At 41.4% G+C, this 21,770-nt stretch overlaps 3 protein-coding genes across 3 annotated transcripts; 1 reads left to right on the top strand and 2 right to left on the bottom strand.

The window, feature by feature from the left end:
- Positions 1-1,668: 1,668 nt before the first annotated feature.
- On the top strand, positions 1,669-5,288 carry LOC115736181 (protein trichome berefringence-like 7). The gene is made up of 3 exons (XM_030667733.2): positions 1,669-3,097; positions 4,050-4,208; positions 4,738-5,288. Exons 1-3 carry the CDS (start codon positions 2,319-2,321, stop codon positions 5,033-5,035), a joined length of 1,236 nt encoding a protein of 411 aa, XP_030523593.1. The 5' UTR covers positions 1,669-2,318; the 3' UTR covers positions 5,036-5,288.
- Positions 5,289-7,068: 1,780 nt separating this feature from the next.
- LOC115736911 (stearoyl-[acyl-carrier-protein] 9-desaturase 6, chloroplastic-like) lies at positions 7,069-20,882 on the bottom strand. The gene is made up of 3 exons (XM_030668801.2): positions 20,212-20,882; positions 19,368-19,967; positions 7,069-7,121 (listed from the first exon to the last, which is right to left on the bottom strand). Exons 1-2 carry the CDS (start codon positions 20,836-20,838, stop codon positions 19,401-19,403), a joined length of 1,194 nt encoding a protein of 397 aa, XP_030524661.1. The 5' UTR covers positions 20,839-20,882; the 3' UTR covers positions 7,069-7,121; positions 19,368-19,400.
- LOC115736969 (stearoyl-[acyl-carrier-protein] 9-desaturase 6, chloroplastic-like) lies at positions 7,109-8,591 on the bottom strand. Its single transcript, XM_030668889.2, has 2 exons — positions 7,957-8,591; positions 7,109-7,711 (listed from the first exon to the last, which is right to left on the bottom strand). Exons 1-2 carry the CDS (start codon positions 8,581-8,583, stop codon positions 7,145-7,147), a joined length of 1,194 nt encoding a protein of 397 aa, XP_030524749.1. The 5' UTR covers positions 8,584-8,591; the 3' UTR covers positions 7,109-7,144.
- Positions 20,883-21,770: the final 888 nt, after the last annotated feature.

The raw sequence follows: 21,770 nt of genomic DNA, 5'->3' as shown, positions 1-21,770 counted from the left end.
ACCAAAATTAAAAAAAAATTAAAAACTAAAAAAATTGTCAAGATCGGGGCCAATTATGCTACATAAGATGGCCAACATTCATGTTGGTAATTTTCAACTTAAATTGATCAGATGGGCTTAATCGTGAACAGATTTAGAATTGATATACAATAGATTTAAGACTTTTTTATACTTTTATTCAAATTCTTTTCTGTTGCTTTTTTTTTTTTTTTTGTGGGCGGTTGATGATGGATATTAGGGGTGAGCAAAAAAATTGGGATCTACCCAAACCGGATCAAACCATACCCAACTGATTGGTTCCGGGTGGTTCCTATCAGGTATTGGCTCGGTTCCCAATTTCAATTTGCTAGAATCGACGGGTACTAGTCCGGTTCTTGATTTCAGGTGGAAACCACCCAATCGGACCGGACCTATTTACATAATTGCGAGGAAATTGCAATTCGAATGCCTCATCGAGCTGGATTGATGTGAAATTAGGCTTAGACGTGGCTTGATGTGTCTACTACCCCGTGTTATCGTTATTATATTTGCTGTTGATTCTTGAACTTCTGAAAGTGTTAACTTTTCATGATGACATTTCTCGGTGGACGATGTTTAGTTTTTACTTTTTACAGTACCGTACTTTTCTTTGCGGCCACAAATGTAACTGGGCTTGAATCAGATTAAACATTATTTCAGGGGAAATTGGTGGGGGAAGATTTCAACATTGTGCTTGAAGCAGGTAGAGTTGGAAAGCCGGTCATTAAAAAAAAAAATTAATGCCACAGTGACCTACCGAGTAGGTAGGACCAATTCCATCGATCCATCCTGAATTCAAACCAAATCGGTAGTCTAGTTCTCGAGTTAGTTTATAAAACGAGCGATTGGTTCACGGATCTCATTTTGAGGATCGATCTCTAGTGGGCCGCTCTCGATTTTAGAGTGAGAACCATCTATTCTGGAATCGATCTATCCCTAATGGATATGCATTCATCTACTTTGCGATAATAACTCCGATATGTTCTCAAATAAAAAATATTACAAACAATTTATGGATTTTTTTGTCCAAAACAAGCGTTCCTGTAAAAAAGGTTGCCGCCGCCCTTTAAAGACGGACTCCGAGCAGCTCTAGCGTCTAGGTGGCCATCACAACTTCATACACTTTTTCTAGTAATTGATTATTACACTACAGTTCCTACTAACATATTCTAGGTCCGTTAGGAGCCTAGTAAAATGCGGGAGAGTAACTTATTCTTGTGAGTTATTGTCATGTCCCGACGTAATCGTGTCACGCCTATATGGGTTTTTTGTGTTACTAACTTCTTCTTCTTCTTTTTTATCTTATCCAATATTCAATACTGAATGGCTGAAATTTTTAAATCAATAAGACCAACCCGAATTTTTTTTTTATTTTGATTGCAAAATCCTCGGCTGTTGATAGCTATTCTTCGAACCCTCCTCTAATCCTGCATCAACACTTTCCCCAACCGGTGAGACCACCACTTTGACTCTATCAGTTACTGCTTGAGGCTCCGCACTAGTCCGACTAGCTAATAAGTGACTCTTTCAGGTGAGCCTCCCTTTACTCAATGCCCCTGAACCCGCCCTAGAGATTGAACGTCGACAACTCTTATATTCAAAACAAGAAATGCTTTGAGAGAAGCAGCCTTTCTCCTGTTCTCTATTTGCGTGCCTGCTGACAAGGGAGCGCCCACCACGTGTTTGTCCAATTGCGTACACGCCCCCACGCGAACAAACCGGCTTTCATTTATCTCACCGACAAGCTTAATTATGAGCCAACTGCTGTTAGACCCAGGTTTTCGTTTTCTGTCAAAGCAACACATCGCCAAACCCTTCACCAGAAACGAAGTTTACTCCAACAAGAAAGGAGGAGGAAGCTTCCTACTACAGCTTCAGCCTCGGGGTGGATTGCCCGGCGAGGCGAATTTCCTTTTCGATGAAGCTGTCGGCTTGAAGTTTTGCATCTGGAGCAGAAATTTCCCATTTGGATAGCTTGAGCAGCAAATAAATGTTGCTATTTTCTTGGATTCAGCTCGATGAATGGAAATGGGTTCTTGAAAATCCCAAGATTTGTTGGGACTTTTGAATGCTCAGAGGCTCACCTTGTTTTCGAATTGTAATTGTACCTTCTCTGATCTGCTCTTGCTTAAATGGGTTTCGTAGTTTTGGAGGGTACCTGCTGGTTTTAGTGCTGTGGGGAGGGATGATGACCGCTATATTCGTTAATCCTACTTTGAGGCAATAATGACTAACGATGGAAATGGAAGTGGCGCACACACGGTTTGTGGGTGGATTTTAGCAGGAATTCATTTGTCAATATGAGGCCTTTGTTCAAGAGGGGTGTGAGTTTTGCCCACCAAATGGTCACAGATCACTGTAAAGTCCGGGTCTTTGGTCCATTCAGTGGATTCACTGTGATCGGTTCGTTGTTCGCTTTCCTTGTAGCAATAACCTGTGCATGTCTGTTTGTGTTACCCATTTTTGAACCGGCCATATACACTTCTGAGATTCCCAAACCTAGTGGTTCCAATTTGATGCGCACATGCAATGTGTTTGAAGGTAGTTGGATCCCTGAAGAAAGTTACCCCCTATACAATGCCTCGCAATGTCCATTTGCTGAGCGTGGTTTTAATTGCTTGGCTAATGGCCGCAGAGATAGAGGTTATACAAAATGGAGGTGGAAGCCCAGGCATTGTGATATCCCCCAGTTTGATGTTAGCGCAATTCTAGAGTATCTTCGTGGCAAGCGTGTTGTCTTTGTTGGTGATTCATTGAGCAGGACACAGTGGGAGTCTTTTATATGCATGCTCATGACAGGCGTGGAAGATAAGAGGAGTGTATATGAAATATATGGGAATCAAATCACTAAACAAGTCAGGTTTCTGAGCGTGGGGTTTAACTCTTATAATCTCAAGGTCGACTTCTATCGGTCAGTATTCTTGGCGCAGCCTGGTCCAGTGCCCAAGCATGCACCGAAAAGGGTCAAATTGACCATTAGATTGGACAAGTTGGATGATATTAGCAAAGAGTGGATTGATTCTGATTTTCTGATCTTCAACTCAGGGCATTGGTGGACACCTACGAAGCTCTTTGAGATGTAAGTCATCCGTGAGTACTTTCAGTCAGATATGTGTGACTGGAAGTATGACTTCTTTTACATGACCTTTACCTATCTATTTTTGTTTAATCTGCTTCAATAGTCTTGAAGAGGGGGTGACTGCTCAAAATGTATATGTGGTGTCATACCTGCAAGATCTTTTTTTCTCACAGATCTCCAATTTCACTGATTAACCATTCTGTTTACATGCTTTTCTCAAGAGGTGCACCTTTTGCTCTATAAATATAAATAGTTGGGCATCCTAGCAGTCTGTATTATGCTGATGCTAGGATAAGCTAAATGCTAAATGTATGTTAGAAGTATTGTTGAAGCAATGAAAATGATGAATTGAAGCAACTAAATGAAATCATATTCTAGTTTCCTTAAAAAAAACTATGATATTCTACCCCATTTCCAAATTAAAAAAGTGGCCTTAATTTCATTCAAATTGGTCTGGATAAATGTAATTTTCACTCCATAAATGAGCTTGAGTAGACGTTTTCCTTGATATCAGCACCTGACCATGTGAGCCATTTCTGCTTCTCTGTACTTGGATAAGTTGGAGGAGATCTTTGTCTGTGTAGATAATCATTCCATACTGTGTCAAAACAAATATCTGGGAGAAGCCTCCAACAATGTGATGCTTTCTGGTATAACGGGAAATTTATTCGGTGGAAGCACGTTAAAATGTTAACCCGATGGTGATAACTTCAGTTCTTCTCGGACTGCGGCATGTAAAAAGATGTTCTCCCTTCAGTGATGTCTTTCAGTGCTACTTGTTTGGTAAATTTGCTGAATGAGCTGTTGCATAGTTTTTGTGGCTGTATAGTTTCCTGCCAGAGATTCAACTCAGTGCCTGAAATCAAAGATGGATGACCTCGCTTCGTGGGATAGGGTTTGGAAGTGATTACTGTTGACCTGGAACAGAATTCTAACATGCTTTTGCAGACAGGGGTTGTTATTTTCAGCTTGGTGGATCCCTGAAGCTCGGGATGCCAATTGCGTCAGCCTTCAAAACTGCATTAAACACTTGGGCATCTTGGGTTGAGAGCAATGTCAACCCCAATCGGACATCTGTGTTCTTCCGGACATTTGAGTCTTCTCACTGGAGGTATGTAAGCAGGATTGTAATTTCATATGCTTTCGCAGCAGTTGTGATGACTGCGTTGGCCTTTTTTGGTGGGTTGGAGTGCCAACTGAGAATTTATCTTTGATGTTCTCCATTTGACAGTGAAATGAGTTATTTCTTCAGCTGTTGGTCTAGGAAAAAGTTCCCTTTTCGTCTTCTTTCCTCTGACAATTTTCACATGTTGATCTTGTCCCTGTGAATTACATATAAAGGATAAAGTGCGACACAATGTGCTGTGACTAATGTTAGTGTAGACAACAACATCAACATCACCTTTATCCCAAACTAGTTGGGGTCGGCGGTTAATGTTAGTGTAGACGAGGAAAAGAATAAAAGGGTTGAGTGTCTTTTGCTTGTTTGTTTAAATATGTTTACTTGCCAGTCTAGGAATGTAGTGAGGACCTCAAACCAGTGATTTCGCGTTGAGTCTCATTTGCTTGTTTAAATATGTGTATTTTGCCTATCTAGGAATGTAGTGAGGACCTCAAACCAGTGATTTCGCTTGTTTCAGTGGTCGAAATCGTAATTCATGCAAAGTTACTCGACGACCCTCCTCTAAAACCCATGGGAGGGACAAGAGTTCAATTTCAGACACAATAATGAAGGTTGCGAAGCAAATGGCATTTCCAGTACGCGTGCTTCATGTTACTCCGATGGGGGCATTCAGGAGCGATGCGCATGTCGGTCCTTGGAGTAACAATCCATCGGTGCCCGATTGCAGCCACTGGTGCCTACCTGGAGTTCCTGATATGTGGAACGAAATCCTCTTCTCCTATATGCTGTCCAAGAATGGTGAAATCTTCCAATGAGTAGCAACTGTTGCAACTTGGGTCTTAAACTCTGTTGGTCATGAACTGTTTCCTTGTTTCCCAGATTGAGAATTCGAGGAACATAGGAAGTAATACTTGGTGTGATGTTTGGAGTTGATAGTGTGTGCTGTCTCACTGTTGGCTTAGGAACTATGATTCTTTCTGAGATAGTGTTTCCTGTGGGTTCCTTTGTATTGCTGATGAGCAAGGAAAGGAGATACTTTGCACAGATTTATATGCAGTTGGACATTAACAGTCTGCATTTGAGTTATTGTCCGCGGCTATCATGGATGGCTTTGGGCGCACATGGCAACTGCTCTAAAAATCAACTTCTGAAAAGAAGTAATTTTTTTTTAATTCTTCAAACAACTTCAAAATTACTTATGGAGTAAAAGAATGCTCCAGAAGTAGAAAAAAGAATCTTACGTAGCAAATGAATTTTTGCTTCAGAAGTTGCGTTATCAAACGAATATTTACTTCAGAAATACCTTTGAAGTAGAAATTTTACTCCAAAAGTGTTGTCATGTGCTCCCGTCATCTCATAAATTGAAGAGAAATGCCAAAAAAGGGCCCTAAGTGTATTTGTTTTATCAATTAAGGGCTCAAAGTGTAACTTGTATTAAAGAAAGGCTTGAAGTGTCTTTTTTTTATTCAAACAAGGGCCTGAACGGGGACGCTTTCATCTTTTTATATTTTGTGATTTTTTTCCCTTTTTTACCTTTTTTTTTCTTTCCTCTTTCCCTCACACCAGCCGGCTGTGTGAGCTGCACGGCCTCGTCGGCCACACGCGAGGGCCTGCCTTGCGACTGCCAGCGAGGGGAGCCCTCGCCAGATCGGGCAAGGTTGGCCCTCGTTCTGCCTAGGCGAGGGCCTGCCTTGCGGCCTCCGGCAAGGGGAGCCCTCACCAAATCGCTTGAGGCAAGCCCTCGCTCTGCCCAAGTGTGGGCCTGCCTCGTGGCCACCAGCGAGGGGAACGGCCGCGAGGGCTCACCACGCTCTACCCAGGTGAGGACTGGCCTTGTGGACGCCGGTGAGGGCAGCCTTCGCCCTGCCCATATCTCCTGTTTTTTTATTGTAGCTCAACTGAGGCTTGAGCTACTCGAGCAGGAGGAGCAAAATCAAGCTCCTTCGGATGATGCAAGCAAGCAAACCGATGACAAAGAATACTAGCATCACATACTCGAAATTGGAACAGGAAAATTTAAAAGAACTCACCTCATCCGACCAATCCTCCTCATCCTCATTGTCATCGAACTCCACACTTTCCTCGTCGTTGTCGCTATCAAAGGGCGACAAAGGCCGCCCGTGCTTGGACTTCCGATTAACCTTGAGAATCCGGGATTGGAGTGAGTGGATAGGACCACGAACCTCCAGGAGCCCGCGCTTCACCTGTCGACCCCATCTTCGGTTCTGCGGGAGAGGGAATGCAGAGGGAAGCGAGACCCAAGGCGAAGCAGCTCTGGGCTGGGACCTGATTGGGAGATCTTCTTCGTTTCTTTTTTTTTTTTTCCTTCAAACGAACAGACAAAGCATCACTGATTTTTGATCGGGTAGGGTAAGCGTTTCCGTCGTCGGCCTCCGTGAGGCCGGCCCTCGCTTGAGCTGAGTGAGGCAAGCCCTCGCGGCCACTTAGCCCGCGGCCGCCGGCGACGAGGAGGAGAACCAAAGGAAACAAGAAAGAAAAAGGGAAAAAAAGAAGAGGAAAAAAGGAAAAAAAAAATCACAAAATATAAAAAGATGAAAGTGTCCCTGTTCAGGCCCTTATTTGAATAAAAAAAAGGCATTTCAGGCACTTCTTTGACACAAGTTGTACTTCGGGCCATTAATTGAGAAAATAAGTGCACTTGAGGCCCTTTTTTGGCATTTTCCCTAAATTGAATCTACAAGAACATAATGATTCTGCTTGCTAGAGACAAAGGTCCGATTGGAAATTAAATAAATGAACAAGTACAAAAACCATTTTGTAATCTACCAGCCACACTTCTAAGTTCATAGTACACTTTGAAATGTCTGTTCTCAAAGCCAAATTGCCTGAAAACCTCAAAATTAAGCTTCACAGTTCCATTTTTATTCTTCCTTGTCTTGTCTTCCCACGTAGGATTTTAGGAGCTATATCTTGATCTCCCTGTTGAAGATCCAGCTAAACCTCACACCATGCTGGCCCATCATCCGGGCTCGCTGGTCGGCCTGCTCCTGGAGCCTCCTGATCCGGGGCGCGAGCCCGCACACGAACTCCTGCGCCCGCCTCCCCTCAGCCGTCAACCCCTCCAGCCTCTCCAGCCCCCACCGCCTGATCAGGAACTCGAGTATGTTCGCGTAGTCGTGGACGGTGTACACGCCGAGCCGCTGCGCCACAGCCGAGAAGTGCTCGAACAGCTTCGGGTCCTGCCCGTTCCGCATCAGGTGAGCGGGCATGGTGATCTTCTTGCGCATCATGTCAGCGACCGCGACCATCGCACAGTTGGCGTCCACCTCCAGGAGCTTCTCGACGATCCTGCAGTAGGCCTTTTCGTGGCGCTTCTCGTCAGCTGCGATGGTCCCGCATATGCGCGCGAGCACCGGGTCGCCGCCCTCCTTGGCCAGCCGGGCCGTGTTGCCGTGGGAGACGAATGTGGCTCGCTCCTGGAACGACGTGTAGACGAATCCCAGGTAGGGGTTGTTTTCCATTCCGGGGTCCTGTCAAGATTCCAAGAATTCGGAATATTTCCTATTAAACTAGTGTCTAACGACAGACATTAAAAAACCACTGTGTATGAAAACCAAAGAGAGACAACAAAACAGAAATATGGTAATTAGACATAAAGAACGAAAATTGTCTATAAATTTTTCTACCAGAAACATCTTTTCGTTTTCAAATTGGCGAATAAAATTTCTTTTCGAAGGCACGTAAAACCTCTTTTTGAGCCGTTGAACACACTTACCATTCCGGCTCCAATCAAGTACTGCACCGTCCTCTCGATCATGAGCATGTCGACCCGACCCGACAGGTAGAGGTACGTCCGGAGCAAGTCCCCGTGCCGGTTCTCCTCGGCGGTCCAGGCCCGAGTCCACGCGGCCCACGGGGACGGGCTGGCCCCGGTCTCGTCCCGGACCCCGTCCAGCGTGTTGAGCATGGTCTGGTACGTGGGCAGCGCCTCCTCGGTGATCATGTCCCCCACGAGCACCACGAAGTACTCGTCTGGGAGCTCGGCGGTGCGCTCGCGGAGCTGGGCCACGCGGTCCGTGAACTCGTCCGTGGGCAGGGAGGAGTCCGGGACGAAGTCGTGGGGTTGCCAGCACTGGTCGACCGGCTTCAGCAAGGGGAGCACGTTTTGGGAGGCCCAGGTCTCGAGGGACTTGAATACCTCCACCTTTTCGGGTGGCATTGAGTGGGTGGTTTTCTGATGCTTGAGGATAGATGGTGCCGCCACCGCCGCCACAGCAGATATGGGCTGCAGGGGGCGGAGGCTGGCGGCCGTCAATGGAAGGACATGGCGGCTGCGGCGGAAGGTGGAGGCGTCACGTGGGACCCATACAGGGTGCATTTCTAAGGAGTAGGAGACTTGCATGGCTGTGTTGTGTGAGTGTGGGTGTGTGGGGGATGTTGGGAGCGTTGCGAAGTGGATGGCAATGAGGAAAAGGAGGGTCGATGCTTATTTATACGTAGTTAAAGCAACAAATTGGCCTCAATGTTCCGAGTCAAATTACACATATGCCATTAGCAGTGAAAATATTGGGTGAGTTTAATAGTCCACCTAAGCAAATTACCACTCTATTCATTGATTGCCATCTGTCCGAATTGGGCCCACCTTTCTGATTTTTTCCTCTCCTCCGTTACCCACGCTCCCCTCCTTTACTTTCCTTCTGCACCACACCAGGAAACAGAAAATGCTCGCACGCCATTAAAGCTCCAATCAAACATGTGCACAACATGACGACCGAATTTGCAGGAAAAATTCAAGAGCAAAAACTCCTCAAAGCTTTATTGAATGGAACAAATGGAGAAATCAAAACCTGCTTCAAATTGCAGAATCCTTCATAAACTCACACCCAAACTTGGAAAACACAAAACACCTCCACCTCATAGAAACCAAAGCCGGAACCTTCCTTTCATTTCCGACAACAAGAACCGCGATGCTCGGCGACCGTCACCAAAGCACACATCAGCAGCTCCCTACTCTGCGAACTTTGGCCGCGTTGCAAGCTCTATGACAGCGACTCTGCTCGGAAGCATTTTCATCTTGTGGACGCGAGCTTCAAAATCCAAAGCTCGTTGAGGTTGAAGAAGAGGTGAGGTTTTTTCTTTTTCGTTGGTCGAAAGAAGAGGTGAGGGGCAAAAGTGCACTTTTAATATCAAAAATTATGTATGGAGATCACTTTGGTGTCAAAAGTTTTAATTGGTTCACTTTAGTGTCAAGTCAGAGAAAAAATGATCACTTTGATGCCTCTGGCCAAAAATTCATGCCAAAATTGCCACGTGGTATTTTTAATTAATTTTTAAATTTTAATTGGCATTTTAAAAAAAAATGAAGTCCACGTTGGTTTCACGTGGACTCCAAAATTCGGAAAATAAATAAATAAATAAATAAATAAATTTAAAAAAAAAAGAAAAACTAACAGAAATTTTTTTAAATAAATTTATTTTTTTATTTTCTGAATTTTGGAGTCCACGTGAAAAAATTAATAAATTTTAAAAAAAATAAAAACTAACAGAAATTTTTTAAAAAAATTAAAATAAGTTGAAAAAAAAAAAAAAAAAAGAAGAAGAAAACATTGCAGGTGGTGAGGGTTATTGTAACCCTCGCCACCGTTGTCCCACCATTGTCAAGTTGGCGACCCCCGTTGACCTTAGGCGAGGGCCTGCAGACCCTCGCCCAGTTCATTTTTTTTTTAATTTCTAATTTTTTTTTTGAATTTTTCAGGTTATTTCTCAAATTATGGTAAATTAAAATTTTAAATTTTAAAAAAATTTCACGGTGGATTGCCGGCGAGCCACGTCGATCGCAAATATTAATAAAAAAATGTTATGTCGGATTTTCGACGAAACAAATTGGACTTGGCATCAAGGTGATCGTTTTTAAAAAAATTTGACACTAAAGTGATCCGATTGAAATTTTTGGCACCAAAGTCATTTTCCTACGTAATTTTTGACACTAAAAATTGTACTTTTCCCAAATGTGAGGTTTGACGGCACGAGTGAGAGGAGAGAGAAAAAGTAACGGAGGGGAGCCCGGGTAACGGAGGAGAGTAAAAATATGAAAGGCGGGCCCAATTCGGACAGACGGCAATCAATGAATAGGGTGGTAATTTGCTTAGGTGGACTATTAAACTCAACCAACATTTTCTCGCCATTAGCATGCACTTTCATATTTTGCTTATCTTTTTGTTTTTGCTTGTAAGGATCCGAGGTTGTCTAGATATTGAATCATTCTTAAGAAAAAATAAAAATAAATAAATAACAGTGTTGTAAGTCACAAATTTTTTAGAAAGTGAACCTCATAATAGCTTTTCATTAATAATTATTTATTCATTTTTTTGCTCAAAACAAACTGTTACATAATAAATTCTGTTTTAATATAATTGATTGGATTTCTTGCTTTTAATCTTAATAACAATCACTCGTTCACCCTGACAAGTCACGTTTGAATTTTCCACATCCAAATAAGATCTTTACATTTTACAAAGAGAACAGGAAAAGATTTCAGAGCAACTCCGTGCGGATCTATTGCGGTATATTTACCAAAACAAGGAATTTATTCGACGAAGCTATGGTTTGGCAAATGAGAGAAAGCAGAAGCAGATTTTCGAGAAGGGTATGATGGTCATTCAATAAAACAAGGAGGACCATATGTTTTGCAAAAATCAGGGGTGCAGTTGTTTTCTGTAGGGAGAGACGGGGGAATAAACTGTGGGTTTAAAAAACAATTAATTACAACGGATAGTTGTCAGCCCATTGGCTGTGTCACATGATCGAATCTTGCCCCACTAATCGATGCTTAATTAGTCGCCATGATGCAATTAGACAAATGGCCCCGAGATTTTAGGAATCTCTTTTTTTTTTAAATAAGATAAATGCGTTGAAAATTTTAAAACCCGTCACGAAAATATAATTGAGTCCTCAAACTTTCAAATTGTGTAATTAAGTCCTAAAACTTATCACGAAAATGCAATCAAATCATAAAACTTTCAAAATGTACAATAAAGTTTTAAATTTGTCACGAAAGGCAATCGAATCCTAAGAATTTCAAAAAGTGCAATCAACAGAAAATCTTTATTCTGATAAGTTTTAGTACTTAATTCCTTTTTTGAAATTTTTAGGACATGCCTTCTTAAGCTTTCATAATATTTTATTAGTCTGTTGACATTGAATCTAAAGGATTTATTGCTGGATATATACCTTTAGCAGCTAATGCTCTTGTTAATACGATCGTAGCATCTAAGGCTGCGTTTGGTCGTCCGTATAAAACTCGGGATAAGATATGTTTTATCCTATCCCGTGTTTGGTAGGTGTCCCGGATAGTATAATGTCGGATATATAAGAGATATGACCCGGATAAAAAAATTCGAGGGAAGGGGGTAGGATAAGATCGGATAGGATTTCTTTTATTCGTCATATAAAAGCTAATTTTTATAATGATGACAACTTTTTTGTCTCATTTGTTTCTATTTTCATTTTATTTTATTTTTTTACAAAGAGGTTTGAAAATCTAATAAAATGTGTATATTTTCAAGTTTTTTTTTTTGTGTATGAGAACGTTATTTTTATAGTAATAAGATTGGAATATTTCATGAGCATCATGTAGGGGCATATATGTCATTTATATTGATATACGGTTTCTACCAAATGCATGATATGATAGGATATGAAAATATCCGACTTTAAATCCGCAGTTCATCAACCAAAGGATAGGATATGGCCAAATCCATATATTTCTTATCATATCCTATCCAATCCTATCATGACCAGAAATCCCAAGGACTAAATGCGACCTAAATGTGCAAATGTCGTGGCGGGAGCAGGGTGACCGATGACAAGGGAGCCGGGGTGACCGATGACAGGGGAGCCGACGACCGAAGCCCAAGCTTAATTGTGCTTTCTGACAAGTTTTAGGATTTAATTGCACTTTTCAAAAGTTTTAAAATTTAATTGCACTTTCGCGATAAATTTTAGGATGTCCAACGCATTTATCCTTTTCTTTATTAATGTCTATAATAAGTAATTAAAAACTTTTATTAATAAATGCCTTCGAGATTCTAATTATGTATACCCGTTGACACCTAAATTTTGGCTGTTCTTTTTAGTCATTAATTTTTGCATAAAATTAGGGACTAACTTTAGTCCCTAGAAAAAATATTTAAATCATTTTTCATATAGTATAGTTTATTTTATGCATTTACATTCCGAATCGAACCGGCGGCAAAGGCGAAGTTAAATTGAGGGACAGTGGACTTGAGTGGATACTTGTGAGCTTAATTAAGGATAATTCTTCGGATTCAAGGCTACGGATTCTCTTGGTTGTAAAAAAAATCGCCTAAGATCTGTTGAAGATAGTTGGGCTATGAGATTCACGAACTTTATAATAGGGGCACATCAACTGTTACTCGATGGGTTAACTCTAGTGAACTGCCAAATAATATGCTTTTTACAAGGTAATGGGATGGAGGGAGTGATTGATGAGGTTGGAATGACTACATGCGGAACTGAGAGAAACCCAATACTAATGGACATCAAAACTCGGGTCCGAAATTCACTTCCAGCTAAACCGTAGATAAAAATGGAAGGAAGGTGTGTGCATGCGTCCAAGAATTAATTGAAAAGAAGTGACCACAGGAAAAAAAAAAAAGTTGAAAATCCGATAAGATGGAACATATCTTCGATACTCAAAATCAATGAGGATGCGGTTGGAGAAATATCGGCAAAGATCAATACTCATGAATGGACCAACGGTGATGAACGTAGACACGTTCGCGGCAATATGAGTGAAACAGAATAGATTGCATTGAAAGAGCTCAAGTGATATTTGTCAAAATTCTCGAAAAATCCTCACAAATCAAAACAGCTCCAACAGTTTCGTACTTCCCAAAAGATATGAAGAGAAATTTGATATGTTTTGAAAAAGCTCAAGTAGACTTTATCTATAAAAGGCATTCACGTCCTTCTTCACGAGGGGAGGATAGTGCAGAAAAGTCAGAGGAGGCTTCTGTTGGGATTTGCATGACATGTACAGGCAAAAATATCATATAAAATAATCAAACGCAACAGAAATAAATAAAAACCTATCCACGTATCTTCAGAGGCGTAGTTCATACGTTTCAATCGAAAATCATATATTGATTAAGAGGGTTAAAGGATTACCTCTCGTAGCGTGCTTGAAAATAAATTGGTTCAGATGTTCTTTGTTCGAGCCCCACAAATATCGGATCTTTAGTTCAGACACACCACTAATCGCAACGTCAAATGGAAGAATGAACTCGTGAAAATCACCACTTGAATTGTGCTAGCAATATCGTGGAATCAATTCTCACAACTCTTCAAAATTGCTGGTCTTTCGTACGAAAAAGTAAGAGTATTTGTTATCTCTCTTGGACTTCATCGCACGCACTTGCGAGAGTACTCTTTTTCTCAAAACAGCCCCACTAGAATGGCACACACACGAAGAGCGTAAAAACTGTTTTCACGCTCGTGCACGAAGAGAGGAAAAAAAAAAAAATTGATTGCACGGCACACACGATCTGATCGTGTGTGCAACGTGCACCACGTCCCACGGTCAACAACTATTTGTTGGCCGTGTGAGACGTGCACATGGCCAGCAAATGTGCTGGCCGTGTGCTACGTGCACCGTTTTTTTTTAAATTATTATTATTAAAAAAATTAATATATATAAAGACAAATCAATATATATAAATATATATACCAGCATGTGTGCAATTTCGGGCACATCAATATGTGTCGATTTAAGACGTGCGTGTACATCATATGCACATAGTCCATGACCAAAAATAAAAATTAAATTAAATCATACTTAATCTAATTTCAGTCCAACTAATTCAATAGTCGTGATTGCAAATATATTTACAATATCATCATTTCGTTCAACGTCATCATGAATTGGTTATGGTGTGTGACATTCTTAGATTCATCATTGAGCTAGTAATAAGACACGCACTAACACATTAGAACATCCAAGAGAATTGATTGTCCCGATTAATCTCCAGGTCCTACAAGCCATGAGTGCTATCTAGCAATATGTCATGGCTACCCAGGCAGTGTGAATGCTTTAAGAACATAATGAACCCATTAGCTTTGGCTATAATGTAATTCAATCATTCTGTCTTACTATATCCCGATCGAACAAAGACCATGGAATAATTACCAAGTCACCAATTCGATCATATGCACAAATCTAATCAACATGCATTTATATGAGACATGAACATTTCATTCTCGGTTACAACCCCGGCCGAGAATTTCAATGCATTGCCGTAACTAGATCACATAGGATATCATACATTGCATGTAACAAGGAGACAGATTCCATTTTGCGCACACGTGTGACTTCGTATGTGCATGAATTATGATTATCGAGTATAGAGACGAATCAACGAGCCACCAATATGCGCACTTGTGAACCACAGCCATCCAACATACAAATCAATATTGTGCCTCGGGTCTAAGGATTATTTACACAAGACCAAAACATGAACGATTAGACATTGACCATGCTAAAAGCTTCTATGTCGCTAATTGTTCAATGCGCGTCACGTTCAAGAAACTTGTCTAGTATAAGCAGCTATGTTCTAACTCGGGCATCGCAATACCCGGTGACTTTTGACTCATCATTCCTTTAAGTATCTAATACTTAATAGTGAAATTAAGAATACACCGGTCTCAACAGGATCTTTGATATCTATTTAATGATCCATCGACCGAGAACAGTTTAAAGATTCAGTGTAATTATGAAACCGTCACACATATTCTCAACGTCTCAAGAATAGGTCCAAATACAACCGATCTTATGAAATTTATTCATATAAGTAAATAATTAGACAAATAAATAAATATATCTTTGCCATTAATTAAATAAGAAATTAAAAATATAATTAAAATTTTTAATATGTAATTATTATATAATCTCTTTAGGGCATATCTCTATCAGCTTCGTTAAAAAGAAAGGGAATTCGTCCAAAAAGGCTTTTCGGAGAGAGAGGGAGAGAGGAAAAGACAAGTGAGAGCACAAGACTTCTTTTACAGAGGTCTTCGTACTCTGACATTGATAAAAGAAGGGTCCTCTCACTTAAAAAAAAAAAACGAATAAAGGATCAACGAAGGTCTTGTTCCTCTTCGGTGCTTCTCTTGCAGATTTGCTGTGGGTTCCTTTGCCAACAATTTCAGTCCAAGCGGTGCAGACGAATCCTCCGTCTTGAAGCCCGGTGCCGAGCACAAAGGAGACCAACCTTTTGCCGCGGGAGAGGAAATCAGTCCAACGAGCCTTTCCTTGACTCGTGAATATTTTGCCTTGCATGCTCCCGGACCTACAAGAAGACCGATGTGCACTAGCGAGAATGAAATCGACAATCTCATTCATTGATGAACCCCTACTGTGAAGGCTCGTTGAACCACTGTCCAGCATCACGAGCCATGCCATCCGCTGTCCCGAGCTGTTCCAATCCCAAACCAGGCTCCGCAAGTTCCTTGGCACCAGCACCAAGCCGACGAACTTTCAAGCGAAGCGATTCCCAACTTTTTCCAAAGAAATTTGCGGTCACCAAATCATGTGAGCCTCCGTACTAAGCCGATCAGTCCAAGTTTTGGATCGCAATTTTTCGGAGCAAATTCAAATTGGAGAACATCCTTGCGATATTAGGTATATTTCCTAATTTGAATGTGTTAAATATTGTCTTGCGATATTAGGTATATTTCCTAATTTGAATGTGTTAAATATTGTCTTACCTACTTTGCATGGATTGAATGTTAGATTGCATATCTTAAAATTTCGTTGCTTGATTTAGAATATCGCAGTATCTGATTACCCGAATTGATGGATTGTGTGTCTAAATTGAATATTTTGGGATTTTTGTTGTGCAATATATGACTTGCCTAGTTTGAAAGATTTGGTTGGAATAAGATCTGAAAATTTCAAAATCTTTTTTTTAAAAATTTCTTGAAGATACTCAAGATATCAAAAATCTTTCAAAATGTGATCGATTAGGAAAATCTCCTAATCCACGACTTGCCGTACGAGTAAGGATTTGAGTTCAATCGTTAACCTTACGAATTAAAGATTGACTCAAATATTCGCGAAATACTTTCAAAAACCAGTTGATATAATCACTTGATTGGATTGGCATAATATCTTTAAAATGAATATTCTCTTGTGTGATATTTAAAATTCTAAAAGATATTGCATTGCATTTTAGACAAAGTTGCATCCTTAAATCCTGTTGATATTCGCACGTTTTATTAATTTTAGAATGAGTTAATTTAGATTTGCATTCTAGGATAGAATCAGCATATTCGAGTAGATTTTCATGTCTAGAATAATTTATCTTTAATATGTTGGGGATTAGGCAAACTCAAACCCTAAAATATGTAAGATAATTATCCTTAGACATAGTTTTATTTAGGGTCATTCATTAATCCAAAAAAAAATACAAAAAAATAAAATAAGCTTTATATGTCATTTGTATGCTAGGTTTAGATCATATAAAATTTGAATGTTTAGGTCTTCAATTAATTCGTAAGTCATGTAGTCAATTTAATTAGACCGTAACATCAATTGTACATTAGTTTCATTTAATTGCATGTCATCTAGGTTAGTCATGTAGTTAATTAAATTAATTTCATATGCACGCTTAGGATTTCCTTGCATTTAATTTAATTCATTTGCATCGTAGATTACATTCATACATTGCATATAGGTTAGTCTTTATCCCATTAAAAAGCAAAAATTCAAAAGCAAGAACAATTTGTCTTGGCGCATGCTTCCCGCAATTACCTTGACTTCCGGATGTTCAATTAATTGATTGTACAATCCCATGATAACCTTTGTTAGTGACTTAGGTTAAAATCAATTAATGTTGCTTGACAAAATTCATTCTTATGAAATAAAAAACGATTAAAAGTAATTTAGTTCACCGGACTTAGAATAATCTTTTTACTTATGAAATAAAAAGGTACCGAAAGGGCGTTAGAATAATCTAGCGTAATCAAGTCCCCCGGACTTAGAATTTCGGCTCGTAGAAGTAATTTAGTTCTCCCGATAATTTACTTAGGTTTCTAATTGACCTATCAAAAACGATTAATGGCGACTCCAATTCAAATATCTTTGCATGTTAAGTTGTGATTTGGTATGGATTTGGGAGAGTTCGAGTTAGATTAATTAAATAATTAACCTGATAATCCATTAGCCTAGAATCTTTGATTTTTAGGTCGCGACAATGCTGTACAAGCAATTTTCGATTTTTAGTACTCCACTCGTACAATTGCTTATAGGACATTCGCAAACGAATTTCAATCTATTAAATGTAGGAATCAAAATTTGATGAAATGTCCGTGTCTGATGTCAGCTGGAATTCGGGTCAAATCTGATTGATTGGGGGTCGAGGTTAGTCATGATTTGCTCTAACGACAATGGCGATTTCTGTCTGGCTTTTGACAATGTGGCATCGCAGCTTGGAGCTCTTGTTACTTCCTTCACAAATTGGTCCTTTTGTTTCACATAATAATAATAATAATAATAATAAATGGAAATTCTAGCACGTGACCCTCTCTTCTCTCGTACTTATACAAACCAAAGAAAGGGAAAGCACCGGTTAACGCTAAGATGTTGTGTTCATGCCATTGCTTTCCTGCATTAACAATCGCAATGCTGTTCTACATTTCCATCTAGTCTTCATGATCTTGATCCTACGTCCACGATGAATATGGAAAGAAAAAGAAAAATTCTATTACCTTGTTGTAAAATTGATTTCCAATTGCTTACTCATGCCTGAGAAGTATGAATAGGATACGGTCTTTACGCTACCACATCTAATCTATTAGCGCCAAGACTATTTGTATGTAATTCGTTAGGAATCCCCTAGTCCCGGCGCGGATGGATTGCCTTGGGTCTGGTGGGAGAGTCGGAAGTCCCGGTGCGGACGGATTGCCTATGATCTAGGGGGGAGCTGATCTTAGCTCGGACCGTCGAAGGTCGCCCGGAACATCGGTCAATTGTTGCATAAAAAAAGATGAATAAATCACTGGCCTCGTACGTACCTAAGATGCCTCTACAATTTAGTGGGAAGAAAAATTTCCTTGTGTTCTTTGAAGGATCATGATCTTCTAAAGAAATGGATTTTTACATCTTAGAAATCATAGGACGAATGTTCCCCTATCCCTCAAGTTTCATTTACTTGCATCGTTTCTTCATCGGCTGCTGCTGCCTCCTCCCGTTGTCTCTTCACTTGCAAGCAACAGCTTAACACGACTACCGAGGCTACTACAAGTAGGAGGAGGCGCAACAGAACAAGGACGACCACCAGCCACGGGGACATATGATGAGACGGAGATGGCGGCGGTAGCGGAAATAAGAATGGAAAGCCCGGAGGCAGAGGCGAAGCTAGCACGAGCGGAGGCGGCAGCGACGGCGGCAGAGCTAGGATGTGCAGTTCATGCGATGGTGGACGTGGGAAAGGAAAGGATGGCTGCTCAGGGTGGTACCCCATCAGTCCAAGAGACAAGGATGGAATTTTCAGGTAGGGCAAACCTACGAGTTTTCGAGAGGCCATGGATTGATAGCTTCACAATAACAAACGAATTTTTGCTTTAGAAATACTTTTGAAACATAAATTCTACTCCAAAAGTGTTGTCATATGCTCCCGTCACATGATAAATTGAATCGACAAGAACATAATGATTCTGCTCACTAGAAATAAAGGTGTGATTAGAAATTAAATGAATGAACAAGTGCAAAAACCATTTTGTAATCTAGCAGCCACATTTCTAAGTTCATGAAGTGATTTGAGAATCGCATTTTTAATGACATCTAGTTGCCCAAGTTTTGGAAGTGGGGTTACTAGTTTATTTTTAAATATGCTTTCTTCATCCTATGTGTCGTGTCGTATTATCGACATACATTTTCTGCCTGCACATTCAAGGCATTTGGTCATTTCTTGTATGCACTTTCTTTGCATTTTTAATGCACAACCTAATACAAATTTTGCTTTGTAGGATGGCAACTTAAAATCTGGGTATGTACTGAAGCCAAGCTTGTATGGACAGGGGCTAAATAACACTTTGAAATGTCTGTTCTCAAAGCCAAATTGCCAGAAAACGTCAAAGTTAAGCTTCACAGTCCCATTTTTCTTTTTCCTTGTCTCGTCTTCCCATGTAGGATTTTAGGAGCTATATCTTGATCTCCCTGTTGAAGATCCAGCTAAACCTCACACCATGCTGGCCCATCATCCGGGCTCGCTCGTCGGCCTGCTCCTGGAGCCTCCTGATCCGGGGCGCGAGCCCACACACAAACTCCTGCGCCCTCCTCCCCTCGGCCGCCAACCCCTCCAGCTTCTCCAGCCCCCACCGCCCGATCAGGAACTCGAGTATATCCGCGTAGTCGTGGGCGGTGTACACGCCGAGCCGCTGCGCCACGGCCGAGAAGTGCTCGAACAGCTTCGGGTCCTGCCCGTCGCACATCAGGTGCGCAGGCATCGTGATCTTCTTGCGCATCATGTCGGCGACTGCGACCATTGCGCCGTTGGGGTCCACCTCCAGGAGCTTGTCCACGATCGTCGAGTAGGCCTTCTCATGGCGCTTCTCGTCAGCAGCGATGGTCCCGCATATGCGCGCGAGCACCGGGTCACCGCCCTCCTTGGCCAGCCGGGCCGTGTTGCCGTGGGAGACGAATGTGGCTCGCTCCTGGAACGACGTGTAGACGAATCCCAGATACGGGTTGTTTTCCGTTCCGGGGTCCTGTCAAGATTCCAAGAATTCGGAACATTTTCTATTGAACTAGTGTCTAACGACAGACATTAAAAAATCACAGTGTATGAAAAACAAAGAGCGACAACAAAACAGAAAAATAATTATTAGACATCAAAACGACAATTGTCTATAAATTTTTCTACCAGAAACCTCTTTTCGTTTTCAAATTGGCGAATAAAATTTCTTTTGGAAGGCAAATAAAACATCTTTTTGAGCGATTGAACACACTTACCATTCCGGCTCCAATCAAGTACTGTACCGTCCTCTCGATCATGAGCATGTCGACCCGACCCGACAGGTAGAGGTACGTCCGGAGCAAGTCCCCGTGCCGGTTCTCCTCGGCGGTCCAGGCCCGAGTCCACACGGCCCACGGGGACGGGCTGGCCCCGGTCTCGTCCCGGACCCCGTCCAGCGTGTTGATCATGGTCTGGTACGTGGGCAGCGCCTCCTCGGTGATCATGTCCCCCACGAGCACCACGAAGTACTCGTCCGGGAGCTCGGCGGTCCGCTCGCGGAGCTGGGCCACGCGGTCTGTGAACTCGTCCGTGGGCAGGGATGAGTCGGGGACGAAGTCGTGGGGTTGCCAGCACTGGTCGACCGGCCTCAGCAAGGGGAGCACGTTTTGGGTGGCCCAGGTCTCGAGGGACTTGAAAACCTCCACCTTTTCGGGTGGCATTGAGTGGGTGGTTTTCTGATGCTTGAGGATAGATGGTGCCGCCGCAACTGCAGAGATGGGCGGCGGGGGGCGGAGGCTGGCGGCCGTCAATGGAGGGACACGGCGGCTGCTGCAGCGGATGGTGGAGGCGTCACGTGGGACCCATGCAGGGTGCATTTCTAAGGAGTAGGAGGAGACTTGCATGGCTGTCTTGTGTGAGTGTGGGTGTGTGGGGGATGTTGGGAGCGTTGCGAAGTGGATGGCAATTAGGAAAAGGAGGGTCGATGTTTATTTATACGTAGGTAATGCAACAAATTGACCTCAATGTTCCGAGTGAAATTACATGTATGCCATTAGCATGCACTTTCATCTTTTACTTATCTTTTTGTTTTTGCTTGTAAGGATCCGAGGTTGTCTAGACAGTGGATCATTCTTAAGGGGAAAAAAAAAGAAATAACAGTATATTTTGAGTTACAAATTTTTTAAAGAGTGAATCTCATAATAATTTTTCATTAATAATTAGTTTTTCATTTTTTGCTCAAAACAAACTGTTACTTAATAAATTTTCTTTTAATACAATTGACTAGATTTCTTGCTTTTAAGATTTGCCAAACTAGGACATTTATCACATTATTCACCAAATCCTAACAACAATCATGCGTCACCCCGACAAGTCACGTTTGAATTTTCCACATCCAAATAAGATCTTTAAATTTTACAGAGAATAAGAAAAGATTTCAGAGCGACTCTATGCGGATCTATTGCGGTATATTTATCAAACCAAGGAATTCACTCAACGAAGTTGTAGTTTGGCAAATAAGAGAAAGCAAAAGCAGACTTTTGAGAAGGGTATGATGGTCATTCAATAAAACAAGAAAGAATGCGAATATTTTCCCAGAAAATGTTGAAGGAGAACCATGTGTTTTACAAAACCAGGGGTGCAGTTGTTTTCTGTAGAGAGAGAGAGAGAGAAGGAAAGAAACTGTGGGTTTAAAAAATAATTAATTACAATGGATAGTTGTCAGCCCTTTGTTTTTTTTTTGGTCGCAGTTATCAGCACATTGACTCTGTCACATGATCGAATCTTGTCCCACTAATCGATGCTTGATTAGTCACCATGATGCAATTAGACAACT

This window comes from Rhodamnia argentea, chromosome 2, assembly GCF_020921035.1.
Source record: "Rhodamnia argentea isolate NSW1041297 chromosome 2, ASM2092103v1, whole genome shotgun sequence".
In the NCBI taxonomy this organism is placed as follows: domain Eukaryota; kingdom Viridiplantae; phylum Streptophyta; class Magnoliopsida; order Myrtales; family Myrtaceae; genus Rhodamnia; species Rhodamnia argentea.
Note: the sequence above shows the minus strand (reverse complement) of the source record. Positions and strands in the feature narration are given on the sequence as shown.

Excerpts from the sequence above, each read along its gene's own strand:
- LOC115736181 (XM_030667733.2), top strand. The coding sequence starts at position 2,319 with ATGAGGCCTTTGTTCAAGAGGGGTGTGAGTTTTGCCCACCAAATGGTC. Across the intron at positions 3,098-4,049 it reads CCTACGAAGCTCTTTGAGAT|GGGTTGTTATTTTCAGCTTG; the intron begins GTAAGTCATCCG and ends TTTTGCAGACAG. Across the intron at positions 4,209-4,737 it reads TTTGAGTCTTCTCACTGGAG|TGGTCGAAATCGTAATTCAT; the intron begins GTATGTAAGCAG and ends CGCTTGTTTCAG.
- LOC115736969 (XM_030668889.2), bottom strand. The coding sequence starts at position 8,583 with ATGCAAGTCTCCTACTCCTTAGAAATGCACCCTGTATGGGTCCCACGT. Across the intron at positions 7,712-7,956 it reads ACTTGATTGGAGCCGGAATG|GACCCCGGAATGGAAAACAA; the intron begins GTAAGTGTGTTC and ends GAATCTTGACAG.
- LOC115736911 (XM_030668801.2), bottom strand. The coding sequence starts at position 20,838 with ATGCAAGTCTCCTCCTACTCCTTAGAAATGCACCCTGCATGGGTCCCA. Across the intron at positions 19,968-20,211 it reads ACTTGATTGGAGCCGGAATG|GACCCCGGAACGGAAAACAA; the intron begins GTAAGTGTGTTC and ends GAATCTTGACAG.